Source organism: Triticum urartu, chromosome 2A (genome assembly GCF_056163025.1).
Source record: "Triticum urartu cultivar PI428250 chromosome 2A, HENAU_Tu73, whole genome shotgun sequence".
Classification (NCBI taxonomy): Eukaryota; Viridiplantae; Streptophyta; class Magnoliopsida; order Poales; family Poaceae; genus Triticum; species Triticum urartu.
The window spans coordinates 672,804,084-672,822,792 of NC_141874.1; the positions used below are offsets into that span (position 1 = coordinate 672,804,084).

At 47.1% G+C, this 18,709-nt stretch overlaps 1 protein-coding gene across 1 annotated transcript in view; it reads left to right on the forward strand.

Moving 5' to 3' along the window:
• The window catches only part of LOC125537802 (uncharacterized), an 85,982-nt gene extending 68,135 nt beyond the window's left edge, over positions 1-17,847 (forward strand). Inside the window, exons 3-6 of the mRNA XM_087540102.1 lie at positions 16,890-17,008; positions 17,096-17,295; positions 17,420-17,564; positions 17,713-17,847. Of these exons, the coding sequence (XP_087396228.1) occupies positions 16,890-17,008; positions 17,096-17,295; positions 17,420-17,564; positions 17,713-17,847 (599 nt within the window). The remainder of the gene's footprint in view (positions 1-16,889; positions 17,009-17,095; positions 17,296-17,419; positions 17,565-17,712) is intronic.
• Positions 17,848-18,709: the final 862 nt, after the last annotated feature.

Sequence of the window (18,709 nt, forward strand, 5' to 3'; positions counted from 1 at the left end):
ACTCGCACTGTGGGGACCACTCAAACTTTTTATCTTTCTTGAAAAGTTCCGTGAGAGGTTTGGCCACTTTGGAGAAGTTCTCAACGAAGCGGCGACAATAACTGGCTAGGCCAAGGAAACTCCTAACTTGCTTAACCGTTTCAGGTGGAGTCCAATCAAGAATGGCTTGAACTCTTTCGGGATTGACAACAATGCCCTCACCATAGATTACGTGGCCGAGATAGGTCACTTCTGGCAACCAAAATTCGCACTTGGAGAACTTGGCATAAAGGCGGTGTTCTCTGAGTTTTTCTAACACAAGTCTAAGATGTTCGGCATGCTCTTCCTCGTTCTTCGAGTAAATAAGAATATCATCGAGGTAAACCACGACGAACTTATTTAAGTACTCCATGAAGATCGAGTTCATCAAGCGAGAGAATGTAGCTGGAGCATTGGTTAGACCAAAGGACATGACGGTGTACTCATACTGACCATAACGAGTGACAAAAGCCGTTTTAGGAATGTCCCTGTTTCTGATCTTGATTTGGTGGTAGCCTAACCTCAAATCCATCTTGGAAAAGACTGAGGATCCAGCGAGCTGATCATACAGATCGTTGATCCTGGGGAGCGGATACTTGTTCTTTATCGTGACCAAATTAATGGGGCGATAATCTACAACCATCCGGTCCGTACCATCCTTCTTCTTGACAAAGAGGACGGGGCAAGCCCAGGGAGAAGAACTAGGACGGATGAAACCCTTTTGCAAGGACTCATCAAGTTGTTTCTTAAGCTCGGCTAGCTCTAAGGGTGCCATCTTGTAAGGTCTCCTAGAAATTGGGGCGGTTCCGGGGATAAGATCTATGAAAAACTCTACATCTCTGTCAGGTGGAATTCCTGGCAGTTCCTCTAGAAAGACATCCGGAAAGTCACAGACTACCGGGATATCTTCAAGGTCAGGAAGAGGGCTGGCATTTAGAGAATAGAGTTGACGCTTTGCAATTTTGGTGGAGACAATGACTATCTTGCCAGAGGGGTGTGTGAGCTGAACAGACCTGGTGTAACAGTCAATCTTGGCATAATGATCTTTCATCCAGTCCATACCCAAGATGATGTTAATATCTGAAGACTTAAGAGATATCAAGGAAGCTAGGAATACAAGTCTGCCAACATGTATTTCATTGCCATAATTTATCCTAGAAGTTTGCCACTTGGATCCAGGAGTTTGAATGAGTAGTGGGGAGGGCATATCACAAAATGACATGTCGTGCAAGCGGGCATAACTTTCGGAAATGAAGGAGTGAGATGCTCCAGTATCGAATAGAACCGAAGCTGGATGATAGTTGACAAGGAGTGTGCCAAGAACGACATCTGGATCATCCTGAGCGTCTTTAGCTGAGATGTGATGCACACGTCCAAGTTCAGTGGGAGCTGACTTGGCACTGATCATCTTGCATGATGGCTTACTACCATGGCCAACAGACTTCTCGGGCTGGGGTGGAGCAACACGGGTCTGAGTGCAAATACGGGCAATGTGGCCTGGCTCTCCGCACTTGTAACAATTCTTGGACGTAGGACAAGGACCCGCATTGACAAGTGGTCTACCAATAGGCATGGGTGTAGCATACGGTTGAACTGGCTGAGGTGCCACACAAGAAGGCCTTGGTGTAAAACCGGGTGGAAGAGCGGAGTTCGGAACCCAAATCCGGCGCTTCTGAGAACTAGAACTAAAGGAACAACCCAAATCACGGGTGTGCTTACAAGACTCCTCGTAAGTGAGTTGAGTTGTCTCTGCATTTAATGGCCTTATTCACAAGAGCCTGAAATGTATTGCAATGGTGCAAGTGGAGATCACGACGCAACTTGGGGTTGAGACCCTTCCGGAACCTAGCCTGCTTCTTGGCGTCTATGGACACTTCTTCTGTAGCATAGCGGGCAAGGTTCTCAAACTCTCTACTGTAAGCATCAACAGCCATCTTACTCTGGGTGAAACTATAGAACTCTTCTCTCTTGCGGTTAATGAGAGCCTGAGGAATGTGATGCTCGCGAAAGGCCTCAGTGAAATCTCTCCAGGTGGTTATCTGGCCAGCTGGAAGCATAGCCTCATAGTTCTGCCACCAAAGACTAGCAGGACCTTCCAGGTGATATGTAGCATAGGTGACCTTGTCACTTTCAGCTACGTTCGCAGAACGCAGCTTGTGAGTGATACTACGAAGCCAGTCATCTGCATCTAGTGGTTCGATGGAATGATGGAAGGTAGGTGGTTTCAAACCAATGAAATCATAAATGGTCGCTGACTCGTTGCACTGGGGTGCGGTGTTCTTCTCGATACATGCTAACAAGCGGTTGGTCTCACGCTTGTTCATCTCAACTTCTAACATGAACTTTGCCAATGAAGACTGATCGGGAGGATCCTCATCCCTACCATCTCCGTGGTTCCGGCTACGAGCAACAGAATTTCGGTTAACCAACAACATCCTGAAGAACGAAACCAAGGAAACAAGGATGGATTCAGCATCATCATAAGGATGTAGAATATAGTACGAGGAAAATACTATCTCTTGAACTCCTAGGTCAATTCCGGCAGCATAACGGCGGTAGAATGCTCAAAATGAAACATTCTGCAAGGACGGGGTAGCACCAAACTCAACATCATCACTCAGGGTTCTGAGATATTAGTAAGCAGACTACACCGGAAGTACTTGAGAATTGGAATATGACTCTTATCAACCAATCCTATGGGACTACGGAGTAGTAACACGTGATCCTGATAGACAGAAGAGGAAGCCTAGTTCCTTAACCCCGTAGGAAAGATAGGATGACTCAGATCAGAGGGCCAAGAGGTGAAAGGAGTAAAAAGAGCCTTACGTTCCCTTCCACAATCAATTCCCTTAAATAACTAAAGAGTTTCTAGACTCAACTTCGACCAGGTTGGCTTGGAAATCCTACAGGCAGTCAGGCTCTGATACCAAAGCTGTCGAGACCCCGATCCCAAGTCACAGTGATCTAGCCGGTAACACCTCATATCAGTTTGCGGCCTCACGCACGGTATTCCCACGGGTGTCGCCTTACCCTGGCCCGGGACCGTTTGCGCCTTTTGGCTCACGTATATGATTGTGTCGCTAGCATCCATATGACAGAGAACCCGGCCGACATGGCTAGTCGTGAACCCAAAGCGGCACTAACCTATGGGGACAGGCATACATGATTCACATCGAGCATGTCGGTCAGCAGCGTATGAATCCAGGCTATAGCACTGGGCTAAGAGGACTCCGGATGTCACCGCATGCCATTTCCCCGAAGGGACAGACACAGGAACGAAGTGAAACACATGCCGGCCAGTCAAGTGTCCTAAGCAGTAGTGCTGGGCTAGCAGGACTCCGGTGAACCGGGTTGTAGCGGACTACTATGGCTCAAGGAAGCACTAGACTACATTTCCCCATATGAGAGGCTGCCAAGGATAAATAGCTAGATTGTCGGATCCCACACATAGCAATACACGTCACACGTACGCATAACATGCAAGTATGTGATGTACAACATGGGATCACAACATAACGCAACTCATATAGATAAAGGCCCAGAAGAGCCACATAGCATTAAATACAAACATGGGTCACATGACCCATCATTTAGAGCATACAAGCAACGGAAGCATTACATGTCTGAGTACAGACAACTACAAAAGAAAAAGGCTAAGAAGCCTGACTATCTACAAGTCCCTCCCAAGGGTACAAGATCGTAGCTGAGGTGCAAGCTACTCGTCGAAGTCCAAGAAAACTAATAAGACTGAAGTCTCCGCTGTAAAAACATAAATAAAGCAACTTGAGTACAAAGGTACTCAGCAAGACTTACATCAGATCCTATCATACATGCATTTGCATCAAGAAGGTAATGTGGGGTTTAGTTGCAGCAAGCCAGCTTTGACTCAGTGGCTATCCTGTTCTACGACAACGAGAAACTTCTTTGAGGTGAGGCAGCGCACCGAGTCCACTAAACACTACATCAAATACACTACTATGGATTCATCCTCGTCTCCTTACGAGAAGGCCGTCCACAGCACTCACACTTGTCTTGAGCATTTTAGAGTATCCACTTTAAGTTGTCTATGTACCACGTAAGCATCCAAGAAGTCCATAACCGAGGACGCGGCTATTCGAATAGATCATGATAACCCTGCAGGGGTGTACTTCTTCACACATGCTCTCACCACTTATCACCATGTACACGTCATGTATCTCGGCAACCTTCAAACGGAAGCCTGGCGAGGGTGTCGGCCACGACCTGACTAACCACACAAGACTCTAGTCCGGGTTTATCGCCTATTCGGGTTCCATCCGCAAGGAGATCCGGCCGGGGTGTCGCTCACGGCCCCAAATGATATGTGCAGGGTTCCCAAGCCCACCTCGCCGGATGGATCTATGCTTGGTACACTGTGCCACTTGTGCCTAGTCTGTCCCAAGCCCACCTGGCCGGGTGCCACTTGGTAGACTACTAACACTACCTACAAACACAAGAAACTATTTGCGACTCCTGGACAGAGATCAAGTTGGCTAATAAGTCGAGAGGGGCACTTAAGCATTCCAATGTGTGGTAGTAGCTAGTCATTGGACAACATACACGGAACAGTGCTTAAGGACGGTTCCAGTGAGACAACCCACCATGTACTCCTACATGGCCTCTCACCGCTACCTTTACCAAATCGTGTTCACACGCTTAACTCTCAGCACCAGAACATATCATACCACTCCAATTCATTCCCGATGAATCAGACCTGACACAACTCTAAGCAATAGCAGGCATGGCATGGCAAGAACACAACATGGCTCAATCAACTCCTACACATGCTAGTGGGTTTTAACTAGTTACTGTGGCAATGACAGGTCATGCAGAGGAATGGGTTCAACTACCGCAGCATAAAGTAGCAGTTGAATCGTTGTTGTCCTAATGCAATAAATGAGAGCAGAAGCGAGAGAGTAGGATTGTATCGGAATGAACAAGGGGGCTTGCTTGCCTGGTAGATCAACAAGGAAGGCACTGCTCCTCAGACAGGTACTCTAGAAGGGTCTCCGGAGCAGGACCTATCGAGAAGGAACGATGTCGATAATCAAACATAAGCATATGCAACAATATGATCCATGATCATGGCATGAGTATGTGATATGCTTTGAGCTAATGCATTTAGCATTCTATTTAGAAGAGGTCCATTTGAACCCAAGGTTCAAATGCAACTCTAAATTAAATCTTTATAAATGCCATTTATATGTTTTCACCTATACAACAAGTATAAGTTGGTTAGACATGCATGAAACAGGTACAGATGAATAGATTGAATTTTTCTGATGATTTTCCATATATAAATTATTTCAATCTGAGCTACGGTTGAATTTCTATGAATTTTTGAAGTTTTGAAAATATTCTGGAATTTGCTGATTTAGTTTTAAACCAGAAAATGAATAACTGCGTCAGCATTGCGTCATGCCTGCGTCAGCAGGTCAACGGAGCTGACCAGGTCAAACCTGATGTGTGGGGTCCACACGTCAGTGACCGGTTAGTTAACAGGGGTTATTAAACTAATCTAATTAAAGGATTAGGGCGCCTGGGCCCACTGTTAGCGTCAGGGATTAGTTAAACGGTGATTAGCCTTAAGCTAATCACCTGTCAGGCCGAGCCCGCATGTTAGGCCGGCTAGGGTCGTCGGCGGCGACCTCTGGACGCGGCGGCGTCCATGCTGCAGGGCATGGCGGCGGCGGCTGGGAGCACCGGGGCGTAGCCCATGCTCTCCCGCATCTAGTGGGGTAGGTAGGAGGAGGAGGGGTGGCCGGAGACGACCGCGGCGAGGTCATCCGTGGCGGCCGGAGCTACGGGAACGGCGGGTTCGGCGCTACGGGGCATTAGGGGGGTTGCGGTTGGGTGCAAACGACACGCGGGAGGGCACTGAGAACGGCGGTGAGCTCGGTTGCGAGCTGTGGCAGTTGTGGCCACGGCGACGACATGAACGGCAGAGCCGAGCTCTCGGCCAAGGTGGCCGACAGGTCTAGGGGGGCGCTCAAGCTATAGGGCTAGGGGGAGGGGGAAGGGGAGCTCACAGCGAACTCAAAGGCGTCGTCGGTGAGCTCGGGGAGGACCAGTCGGCGACGAATTTAGCGGCGGCGATCCGCGGATCCGATGAAGGGGGTGACGGTGGTGGCGACGATGCAGTGCTCCTGGCGTCGTCTAGCTCGACGAGGAGGCGTAGTCGAGGGCGGCGGTGCTCCTGGACAGCAGCAAGGGACGGGGCAGTGGCGATGGTCGCGGTGGCTCACGGCGACGTGCTGCGGTGGCGTTCGGGCACGGGAGAGAAGACGAGCAGAGGAGAGGAGAGAGCTCGGGAGAGAGTGAGGAGAGGCCAGGGGGCTCGGTGGAGCTCTCTGGGGCGGACAGCGCCGAGGGGAAGGGGGGCAGGCAGGCAGGAGCGTGGCGTGCATGCCCGCGCTCGTCGTGCCCTCCTTCACCTCCTCCTAGCAAGGAGGAGGATGACTGGCTTGGCCAGTTGGGCCGGGCCAGGCCGCACAGTGCTGGGCCAGCACAGGAGCTGGCCGCAGGTAAGGTCCAGATAGGTTTTTCCATTTTTTTTCTTTTCTATTTTTCTGACATTTGTTTGGTTTAATAAAAATACTAAACCATTTTATTTTCTTATGCCAATTTTTGCAGGGGCTAGTGGTATTATTCCAGAGCTCCTCAACTACTGGCATAAATTTTGGACATATATTATATATATATCATATATATATATATATCCAAGCAATTAATTATTGCATTAATTTCAAATGGCCAAAATAAATATTTATGAGTTCCTAAAAATATTGGTTTGATTTTTACCTCTGACCAATATTTTCAGAGAGCAACATGAACATTTTCTTGGACCTTTTTGGAGCAATTTTTATCTGGGTTATTTCCAGAAATGATTTCTGAGGGTTTCACAATCCCCATTTCAAATTTAAATGGAATTTGAACATGATGCACAACTGACTAGCTGGTCTAGGTCATACCAGAACTAGGGATGTGACAACACCGCAGCCGAACGAGTGAACCCTCATACTCCTCTCCGCGTGGGCATCCACTGCCGCGTCTTCACCGGCTCCGTGTCGTCCCCTTCCTAGGCCTCGCCGTCGTCCACCGCCCTGGTGCTCTCGGCGCGGCGTGGTCAACGTGGAAGGAACGACTTCCATCAGACGTGGACTGTACGTGGAGAGGCTGACAGCTGGGTCCACGGCGGCAGCAAGGAAGTGCCTCCTTATTACGCAGAAAATAATGATTCCTCCACCAGACAGCAAGGACCCACCGGACGGGCCACCAGTATTTTGCGAAAAAAATCGTTTCCCCTGACAGCTGGGACCCAACGGACGGGCCACCATATTTCGCGAAAAAACGTTCCCCCCGCTGTCAGCTTGGACCCACCGGAAGTGCCTCCTTATTACGCATAAAAAAATGAATACTCCCTCGGCTAGCTGGGACCCACCTTGCTGGGAGGCTGACTTGTGGGCCTACTAAGTTGATGGGGACGAAGGGCTTTGTCAACTTAGTCAATATGAACGATTCTAGCTCCAGTGACCATACGATGTCCATCCAACGGCCGTAGTGCTTCTTCAACCTCTGGTCTTCTTGCTCCAGCCGCCCAAAGCAGCGCCGATCGTGCCGCATGCTCCTGCCTCCCGTGGCCGGCTGTGCTGCCGCAGAGGCCTCACCGCCCCCTACTATTCCCACCGCTGGCCAGGCCCTGCGGCGACGGCAGCCTCACACCGCAGCCGAACCAGTGAACCCTCGTAGTCCTCTCCGCGCGGGCTTCCACTGCCGCGTCGTCCCCTTCCTAGGCCTCACCGTCATCCACCGTCGTGGTGCTCTCCACGCGACGTGGTCAACGTGGTCAAGGAACGACTTCCATCAGAAGAGTATTGTACGTGGAGAGGCTGACAGCTGGGTCCACGGCCACAACACAGTTTTTTGTGATTTGCCAAGTAAGTCGCTTTGTCAGGCCTGTTGGGCTGCAAATCTTTCAAGACGAGGAGAGCTTTCATTCGGCTGGCCGAGAAAATGGCCCATCAGTAATGAGAAATGGGATGTACATTTTTAAAACACATCAAACCGGCAATTAGTTTTAAATATCTTTTTTTCATTTCAAGATTTTAAATTACATTAATTTTTATGCATGGAGAATTTGTTGGATTTTATATTGATATACATTTATTTTTAAAATCAGTTTGAATGTGAGTCGAAATTTTGGGATTAAAAATAGTTCGGACCGCACCGAAATATGCAAAATTTCGTATAATTTTTTAACCGTTGCCACAATATGGGCTGTAATGCTAACAAAAAGAATATGGGCTCCAAAAAAAACCTTAAGAATTAGCAAATGGGATGTAAATTATTAGAAATAATGGTAGATGGGCTGTATGCTGTTTTCCATAGATTTGAGGCTTTCCTAAAAAAGGTTGACACACAAGCACTGACTGTTGGATGTCCATCCAACGGCCGTCGTGCTTCTTCAATCTCTGTTCTTCCTGCTCCAGCCGCTCAAACAAGGGCCGGCGGGACTGCCTGCTCCCTCCTCCTCGCGGCCGGCTGTGCTGCCGCGCAGGCCTCACCGCCCGACCGTACTCCCATCGCTGGCCTAGCCATCCCTCTACTCACCCACACCTGCTGTTATTCTCCGGCGACGGCAGACGAACCAGTAAACCCTCGTACAATCATACTCCCCTCCGCGTGGGAAACAATTGCCGAGTCTTCCCTGCCTCCGTGTCGTCCCCTTCCTAGGCCTCGCCGTCGTCCACCGCCCTGGTGCTCTCGGCGCGGCGTGGTCAACGTGGTCAAGGAACGACTTCCATCGGACGTGGACTATACGTGGAGAGGCTGACAGCTGGGTCCACGGCTACAGCAAGGAAGTGCCTCCTTATTACGCGGAAAATAATGATTCCTCCACCTCACAGCTGGGACCCACCGGATGGGCCACTATATTTCGCGAAAAAAACGTTTCCCCCTGACTGCTGTGACCCACCAGCTACATCTTCGCACGCAAGGAAGTGCGTCCGGGCAAAAAAATGATTCACCCCCTGACTGCTGGGACCCACCAGCTACATCTTCGCAGGCAAGGAAGTGCCTGACAGTCGGGACCCACCTGGTCAAAGCGTACGTAGAGTTGTCATTCTGGTCGCGAATGTGTACGTACATACTGGTCGATGTAGAGGCGTGCACGTGTCGTAGTAGAGGCGCGCACGTGTCGTAGTAGAGGCGCGCATGTAGCATGTACACGTACGTACAGCGGCCAGGGTGCAAGAAAGAAAATACGACCACGTATGTGTACATACGGGCGGGGTCTCGAACGCCTACTCATGCATATGTATGGCCAGGGCTCGTGTACATTGTTGGGTCGGAACGGAGAAACAGCGTCGTCGTCGTGTTCATGGGGAGGGCTTGGACGGAACAGGCGATGGAAACGAGGCCTGGCGTACCGTAGAACGGAGGAAACGGCCTTGTGTTCGACCGACCACGTTCGAAACAGGATCCTGTTCATCGGGAGGGGTCTGGCGTACCGCAAAACGGAGGAAACGGACCTCCTACGGTCGAAACTGGGGTCCTGTTGATCGGGAGGGGTGTGGCGTACCGTAAAACGGACGAAACGGACTTGTGTTGGAGCGCTACGGTCGAAACGAGGGTCCTGTTCATCGGGAGGGGTGTGGCGTATCGCAAAACGGGACTCCACGGGATACTGTTCATCTCCACCATCGACCCCCTCCAACCTCCACGAGCTACTGTTCATCCACCGTCGACCTCCTCCAGCCTCCACCTGCGACTGTTCATCCACTGGCTCCTGTTCATCCAGCCTCCACCGCGCGCTACTCCACCGGCTACTGTTCAACCAGCCCTCTCCACGGGCTCCTATTCAACCACCCCTCCATGGGCTACTGTTCATCCTGCCCTCCACCGTCTACTGTTCATCCTGCCCTCCACGGGGTGGTCCTGTTCATCCAGCCCTCCACGGGGTCCTGTTCATCCAGCCCCAACCGGCTCGATCGATCGGGGTCCTGTTCATCCAGAGGCAACACCACGGGGTCATGTTCATCCACCCCACCGGGAACTGTTCATCCAACCCCCCCCCCCCCCGCAACGCTCACTGTTCATCCAGAGGCAGCATCGATCGGCTTTAGTTAGCAGCAGTAGCGAAGGAATCGCTTGATCGGGTTCAGTTAACAGCCATCGATCGATCGCTCGGGTTCAGTAACGCGTAGCCTGCAGTGCAATCGCTTGGGTTCAGTTAGAGCCCAACGCCTCGCTCGGGTTCAGTTAGAGCCAACGCCTCGCACACACGCGCGTACGTGTACGAGAGAAACGTGCATCGCTCGGCCCCCGACCTCCCACCGTAACCGGGAACTCCCCGAAATTTTCCTCCCCCTCGCTTCTACCACGGTTTTTTCCGTCATGGACGGCCCATAGAATGTCATGCAGCTGCATCTCCGGCCCGCCCAGGACGAAAAGCCCATTTTCTGTCATGATTTTTTGTCATAGAAGTAGGAGCCCACCACATCTATGATGATACAGGGTTTTGTCACAATTATCGTCATAGAAGTGTCATATGTATGACAGAAATTCTTTTCGTTCGGCCCAAAATGTCACGGATGTGTCTTTTTTTTTGTAGTGTAGAATAACACCTTAAGACACAAATCAACCAAAACCCTAATGTCACCTAGATACTCCAATGTCACCTCAAGTATCCGTGGGTATGATTATACGATATGCATCACACAATCTCAGATTCATCTATTCAACCAACACAAAGGACCTCAAAGAGTGCCCCAAAGTTCTACCAGAGAATCACGACGAAAACGTATGCCAACCCCTATGCATAGGTTCATGGGCGGAACCCGCAAGTTGATCACCAAAACACACATCAAGTGAATCACAGTGTATTCCATTATCACCATAGATACGCACGGCAGGACATACATCAAGTGTTCTCAAATCTATAAAGACTCAATCCGATAAGATAACTTCAAAGGGGAAACTCAATTCATTACAAGAGAGAAGAGGGGGGAGAAAACATCATAGGATCCAACTATAATAGCAAAGCTCGTGATACATCAAGATCGTATCACCTCAAGAACACGAGAGAGAGAGAGAGAGAGATCAAACACATAGCTACTGGTACATACCCTCAGCCCCGAGGGAGAACTACTCCCTCCTCGTCATGGAGAGCACCGAGATGATGAAGATGGCCACCGGAGAAGGATTGCCTCCTCCGGCAGGGTGCCGGAACGGGTCTAGATTGGCTTTCGGTGGCTACGAAGGCTTCTGGCGGCGGAACTCCCGATCTATTCTTCTCACGAATGTTTTTAGGGTATATGGAGATATATAGGCGGAAGAAGTACGTCAGGGGGGCCACGAGGGGCTCACGAGGGTGGAGGGCGCACCCCCCTGCCTCGTGACCTCCTCGCAGATCCCCCGACGTGCACTCCAAGTCTTTTGGGCTTCTTTCCTTCCAAACATGAGTTCCGTGAAGTTTCAGGTCAATTGGACTCCGTTTGATTTTCCTTTTCTTCAAAACCCTAAAACAGGGTAAAAACAGAAACTGGCACTGGGCTCTGGGTTAATAGGTTAGTCCCAAAAATGATATAAAAGTGTATAATAAAGCCCATAAACATTCAAAATAGTAGATAATATAGCATGGAGCAATCAAAAATTATAGATACGTTGGAGACATATCAGCAACCCAGCCCTTGCCGGTGGGGAAGGGGTTCAGCCATGGGTCTGGCGTAGAGGAAGAACCAGCCATGGATGTAGGTGGAGTGAGGTTTTCGAGAGAGAGAGAGAGAGAGAGTGAGTTGTTGGGCTACTTAAATGTTGGAGTGGAGGAAGTGTGGTGGAGTGTGACAGTGGGGAAGTGGTAGATTGAGTGATGAGAAATGGTGGTAGTTGTGCTACAATTAAAGTCTTTGTTGAAACCTAGCAGCTTGGAACTTGTGTGCTCAAACAGTGGAGTAGTTGATGGTCAAAGTATTTCAAGAATTAGAGTGCCAAAAAATCACATTTCAGCAAAGCCCAAGTATAGAAACATTCAGATAAATGTAGATAGATGGATTCAGACATAAGTTCAGACTTAAAAATATTGTGCCATGGATACAGGCATAAGTTTAGGCATAAGTTCTTAGAAAATAAGCATAGTCTTTATCATAGATTTTTCAACAACCGAAACATAGATAGTTCAGAAAATAAGCATAGTCTTTAACATAGATTTAGGTAGCCACATTGCATCGTCTTCATTACGGTTGGTGCATCTCCTGAACTGCATCCTTCACTGCAATCATAAAGTTCAGAACAAGACAAGATTCAAAGCAATACTAAGAACAAGATTCAGGGCAATCACAAGACAAGCAGATTCAGAACACCACAATTTAGTCAGAAACTACCGCGTTGAACTAATCCCAATCCTGTCTTCCTTCTGCTGCAGCCAGGATCTGAGTCCATCTCTTCCTTGTTGCTTGGAATCGACAGAAAGATGCCCTGTCTCTAGCCCACCAGATGATTAGTTCATCTGTGATGTTGGTTCCTTCTGGGAACACCTCCTTGAACTGCTTCACGTCATTCTGGTTGCGTTCCGCCATAATCATGGCAGCAATCCGCTAGCGTCGCTCCTGTGCCTGTGGTCGATGGTTGGCCCCTCCTTTCAGCCCTAGCAACCTCGTCTTGTTCATCAACTACCTCTCCTAACTGTGGATCCATCAGTGGCAGCTAGGTTTTGGTCAAGGGGAATGAGGCGCAGGGATCCAATGGTTTCTGGTGGCCTCTCTTATGTAGACAGTGTGGCAGGCTTGGTGGGTTAGTTAGGTCCAACACGGAAGCCCACCATCAGGCCCACGTTACACCACAAATTTGATAGAAGTACAGTCAGGTTCGGTCAGGTTCACACAAATTCAGACAGACTCATGCAGAAAAGTACCGACAGGTTCAAAACAAAGTGAAACAGGTTCTAAACTTATTCAAACAGGTTCAAAGAGAGAAGTTCTACCTTTTTATAGTGTCAGTTACCACTTGCATAGAAATAACCCCTCAATCTGCTGCTTGCAAACCTCTTCCTTTTGTTACCAGCCAAAACATCTGAAGTTGCAGCAACAGATATTGGTGCACTGAATCCCTTGCCTCTCCCTCCACCTGCAGGCCTACCCCTTTTAGCTATTGTAGTAGGAGCTGGTGCAGATGCAGCAGGAGCTGGTGCTCTTGCATGTGGTGCTGGTGCTGATGCAGCAGGAGCTGGTGCTCTTGCACTAGGGGCTGGTGCTCTTGGAGTTTGTACTGGAGCAGATGGAGCAGGTGCATAGACTACCCTGTTTTTCTACATTAAAGGTCCAACTTAACTTAGATTAGACTATGTAAAAGGAAACATTGCTCTGATGCTTGATAATTACCTAGTGTTTGTTTTTCCTCATTTGCAGTTTAGGCCTAAGAGTCTTATTGCAACTTGTATACTTATGTCCTTCCAACCCATAATTTCCACAGGTAATTGTTCCCATCCTACTAGTGTCTCGGGCAGGAACTTCAAACTCTCCGTTCCTCCTTGTAGTCTGTTTTCTGCCTGCCTTTTCTTTGAACACAGGAGGTTGAATGTCTGGAGTGTTTGTGTGAGGCCAGAAATCTGGACCAGGAATAGGGTATATAATTTCTTTGTATGTCTCCAAATAAAGTGGCTTATTGAAAAAGTCATTGACATAGTCCTCAGGATGCAGCTTTTGCTTTGTCAGTACAGATATGCCATGACTGCAAGGTACACCAATCATGTTCCATCTCTTGCAGTCACATGTATACCCTTCCATGTCCACACAATACAGTTTTTCTTTGCTAGTAACTTGCCAAATTGTTGGACCAGCTCTGTCAGCCTGGCAATACTTGGCATACTGCTTGTTCTCTTCTAAAATCTCTGAGTAGGTTGGTGTGATTGTCCACCTGTTAATCTGTAACTTCTCCCTAGTTTGTTTCCTCTTGATCATTTGCTTAGTCCTAATCCCTTCAAACATTGTCCTTATTGGTTTGGCCCTAACATCCAGTATCATCTTGTTGAAGACTTCACTTATATTGTTCACAACTAAATCTGTTTTGCAAGTATGATCCATAGCAAACCTAGCCCAAGTAGAGACCTCAATTTTCTTGAGCCATTTCCAAGCATCCTCAGACTGTGCTTTCAGCTCTACCATGCCTAGTTCATTCCCATGTTTAGTGTAGGAGTAGCTAGCCTTGTCAATACACTTCTTTAGTTCCTGGCCTCTAAATCCAGCAGATTGAAAATTTGCATTTATGTGCCTAAGACAATACCTTTGAGGTGAATCAGGGAATACCTCATTTATTACCTTAAGCAAGCCCTGTACATTCACGAATTATTAATACAATTGAACAAAATGAAATAATTAAAAAAGTAATAACATAAATTGCTCAATGAAATTCTTCCCAACCTTTTGCCTGTCAGACATGATAGTGTATGTTCCAAATTTTTGCCACTGCCAATGCAACATCTCAATTGAGTTAAAACCCAATTCCAACTTTCACCATCTTCCTTATCAACCACACCAAAAGCTATAGGATAAATATTGTTGTTTCCATCCCTTCCTGTGGCTGCAAGAATTTGCTGTCCAGTGGTTAACTTGATGAAGCATCCATCAAGACCTATAAATGGTCTGCAACCATTAAGGAAACCTTCCTTTGAAGCTGCTAAACAATAGAACATATACTTAAATCTAGGAGTAGGTGCTGAGTTCTCTGGATCTTCAAATGTTGTTACTATACACCTGCTACCTGGGTTTGTGTCAAGAACTGCTTGAAGATAATCCCTGAGCCTCAAGTACTGCTGCTTGTGGTCACCTTGAACTACATCAAGAGCCTTCCTCCTTGCCCTATATGCCACACTTCTTGATACATCCACTAAAAACTTAGTTTTTGTCTTCTTAATTAATGCATCCACATGAGATCTAATGTCTTCTCTCAATGCCGCCTCTACTGACCTTGACATCCACTTAGTAGTAACCTTTGTGGACTCTGCACATGCTCCACAAGTGTGCAACATATCACACTTCTTGATGCAGAATGTTTTTTCATGAGCTAACTTAGAGGCACATATATAAAAATCACATCCCTGGGCGGCTCTCTCTGAGCACCAAACAATAATCCTATCTGGGGCATTTCTGTGGTACTGAAAATTTCTCAAAGTCCTAATGTGAAAATCCCTAAGTGCATCTCTGAACTCATACACAGTGGTGAAGCACAAGCCCTTACAGAACTGTTCTACTGGTCCTTGAAGTTTGTGATCATACCATATCCTGTCTTTCAACTTCTTATTCATTCTCTTCCTACCACTTGGTAGTTTATAGGATCCTTCAGGCTCATCTTCTTCAGCACTGATGCCATAATCACCAGGGAAACATTTTTCATCTGCTTCAGGGAACCAATCTGCTTTCTCCATTTTCTCAACCTCATGGTGGGATCTACTGGTTGGACCAGGTTTTCTCACTACCTTTAGTTTCTGTACCACTGTTGTATCTTGTTTTGCAACTTCATCTTCAGAGGAATACTCTGAACGAAAATCCACATTGTTCCCATCTGAACCTGAATTTGCAGCTTCATCATCAGAAACAAATTCTGACACATCAGTGTCACCTTCAAAATAGTTAAGGTCAGCCTCTCTCTGCACCATGCTTTTCTTCAGCTCTTCCTTTCTGTCCATGCTTATATCCACCAAATTAGTGCAACTTTGTTGACTGTTAATGCAATTTCAGCAAAATAACTATCTCTGTTTTCATGATTTTCATCTGCATTACATTCCTCAAGAACTCCCACTACTCTTATGTTCAGAAACTTTTCATTATGAGAGTGTGCCAACATCTGCTGCACATCATCTTCACAACATATTTTATCTAAACCTTCTAATCCTTTCTCCTCATCAAATACATAGTACATATAATCATCAGCCACAAAGCCCTCACTCTCAATAAGAGAAAGCATTGTCAAATATGATATGTCTGACTGGTATATATTTCGAACCACAGATTCTCTGGCATTGAAATGGAACCAAATTGACCACTTTGGGTCATCAATTCTGAAGATTATAAAATGAAATACCTTTATTAACTGAAAACAGGATAACTGAACCTAACTAGGCACAATATTGAGTTTCTATCAAACTGCTTTTTTCAGTTTCTTACACAACAAAGTATGCACAATACTAACAATTTGCAAGGTCACGATAACTGAATCTAACCATGCAAAAAACTAGCCTAATTTACTCATTCTCTGAATCTCTGAATCTCACAACCATGCAAAAAACTATGCCATACCTGTCACCGCCCGCAGAACGAGGAAGCTTCTGCCGACCTTGAGCTCTGCTTCTTGTCGTCGACGGTGGTCGCGCCGGCACCGACCAATCCAACCTCTGCTGCGCGCCGCCCGCGGAAGGATAAGATTCGGACCGAGAAGGCTGTTGCGTCGCGCTGCCGCCCGGAGGTATGCCTGAATCGCCGCCGGAGTTTGCATCCACCGCCGCCATGGCTGGCGACGGCTAGGGCTAGGGAGGAGCTCGGGGGAGAGTGAGAGAGGGTGGGGAATGGGGAGCCGGCCGGCCAGGTCTGACCTGGTCCGACCAGGTGCGACCGACGAGCGGCTCTAACGGCCCCCCGCGCGCGCCGTTAGCCGTTAGCCGGGCCGCCCGCCTGGCAAGTGGGCCACTCACGTCAGAATCGCGATTAAAACGGTCAAAACCATCATTCAGTCAATCTGGTAGTTTTTAGTCACGTTTTTACGTTTTTTTGGTAGTTTTCGGCCATTTTTAAAAATGTGGTAGTTCTGTGGGACGCGAACCCCTAAACTGGTAGTTTTTTGTCAAACACTCGGCTGCATGGAAGATGAGGATAACAACGCACAATGTCCGAAATGTTCATTTACCTTCTGCGGTTCTTGCAAGGAAGTACGGCATCCAGGGAAGCAGTGTCCAACTCCAGAACAAAAGCTCCAGCGCCGGAAGGTAAAGATGCAACTAAAATATTTTCCATAGTAATGTAATGCCATTATTTTACTGGGCATATTGTTGTTTATAATTTTACGATTGAAGGCGTCAGGCAAGTTGAATGAAAGGGGGATGTCAGAGGAAATGCTGAACATCAGAGAACTGTACAAAGATGTTCGGGTATGTTCAAATTGTCGAATGGCCATCAACAAAAGCGCAGGCTGCAATAAAGTGATGTGCACTAGTTGTGGTCAGCTATTTTGCTTTCGTTGCTGCAAGACAATCAATGGCTATGATCACTTCAAGTAGGTCGTCTTATCTCCTACAACATCAAATATTCCTACCCCTATGAGGGAATCCATCCATGATATTTGTCTTACTTACCTATGTGCATGTGCGATTGAAAACCCTCAAATCTGTTTGATTCAGGAACTGTCGGCTCTTCGAGGCTGCAGATATGACCGACTGGGACAAGCAAATGATTGAACTACAGAATGGAATTCAGATGCGAGCTCAAAAACAACCATTGGGCGGCACCATAAGATGCCCCAAATGTCGCGAAACAAATTTCAAGGTAACAAGACATATCTTCTGAATTTAATGGAGCAGGGCATCAGTAGAGCAGAATTCTATCCATTTCCTATTGCTGGTGCCCCGTGACCAATCTAAACACCACTGATTTGCCTCTCTATGCATCTAACTAATTTATTGATGTCATGCAGGATGATGAGAAATATGTCTTCTGTTGGGCGTGCCGAACCAGCTACTGCACACTATGCAAACGGATAATCCAGGATAAGATACTAAAGAGGGGGCACTGGGGGTCGCCGGAATGCGTAGGGTTTGATCATTTATAGCACCGACTCCCATTGCCATGATTTTACAGCTCCTGACTTTTACATTATCTTATTCAGAAATTTGCATGCCCAGTCGATTAATGACCAAATATTGCATGAGGTTGAACTTCTCAAAATACTAGATGATAACCCGCCACGTTGCTGCGGGAACACTTGGTGAATGCACATGATATGATACATAAATCGAATAAATTTGTTCGCATAGTAGATACATAATTTTGAGATGATTTTTGTTGCCAAACACTACTTGGAGAATGATTTTACGATAGATATCGGCTTGCACTCTGTGCTCAACAAAGAAGAATACATTGTCCAAGTGATTCTGCAGGTGTGCTCCCAGAAGTTTGCACCTTGCACAAGCGATCAAAATTAAGTATTGAACAATGTGAAATGAATGGAAGCTAGTGCAAATAGTAGCAATATAAGTCTATCTTTTTCCCACAGTTTATTGAGCATGGTTAGTCATGAAAGCAAATGTAAATTATTATGGAAAACGGAACTGCTATGACAGGCTTCTCGTTATATATCACAGGGAATATTTGAAAAATGCTAAGTACCCTTTGTAGCTTCTCTTCTTTATAGATCCATGATTTTCTCAGAAATAAAGAGAGGCTTATGATCATGTCGAATGTATGACAGCGAAAAGTTTGGAACTATGTTTGTACCCTCTGTAGCTTCTCCCTATTTCTTCTTGCACAAAAAAAAAGAAGACAATGCTATGATACCCCGCGTGTTGCTGCGAAACATGATGCATAGATACAAATTATAAAAATTACAGACAAAAAATTATAAAATATCAACAGGCATGGAAAAAATCTAAAGAAAAACATCACATACATAAGAAGTCTCAAATACAATGGAA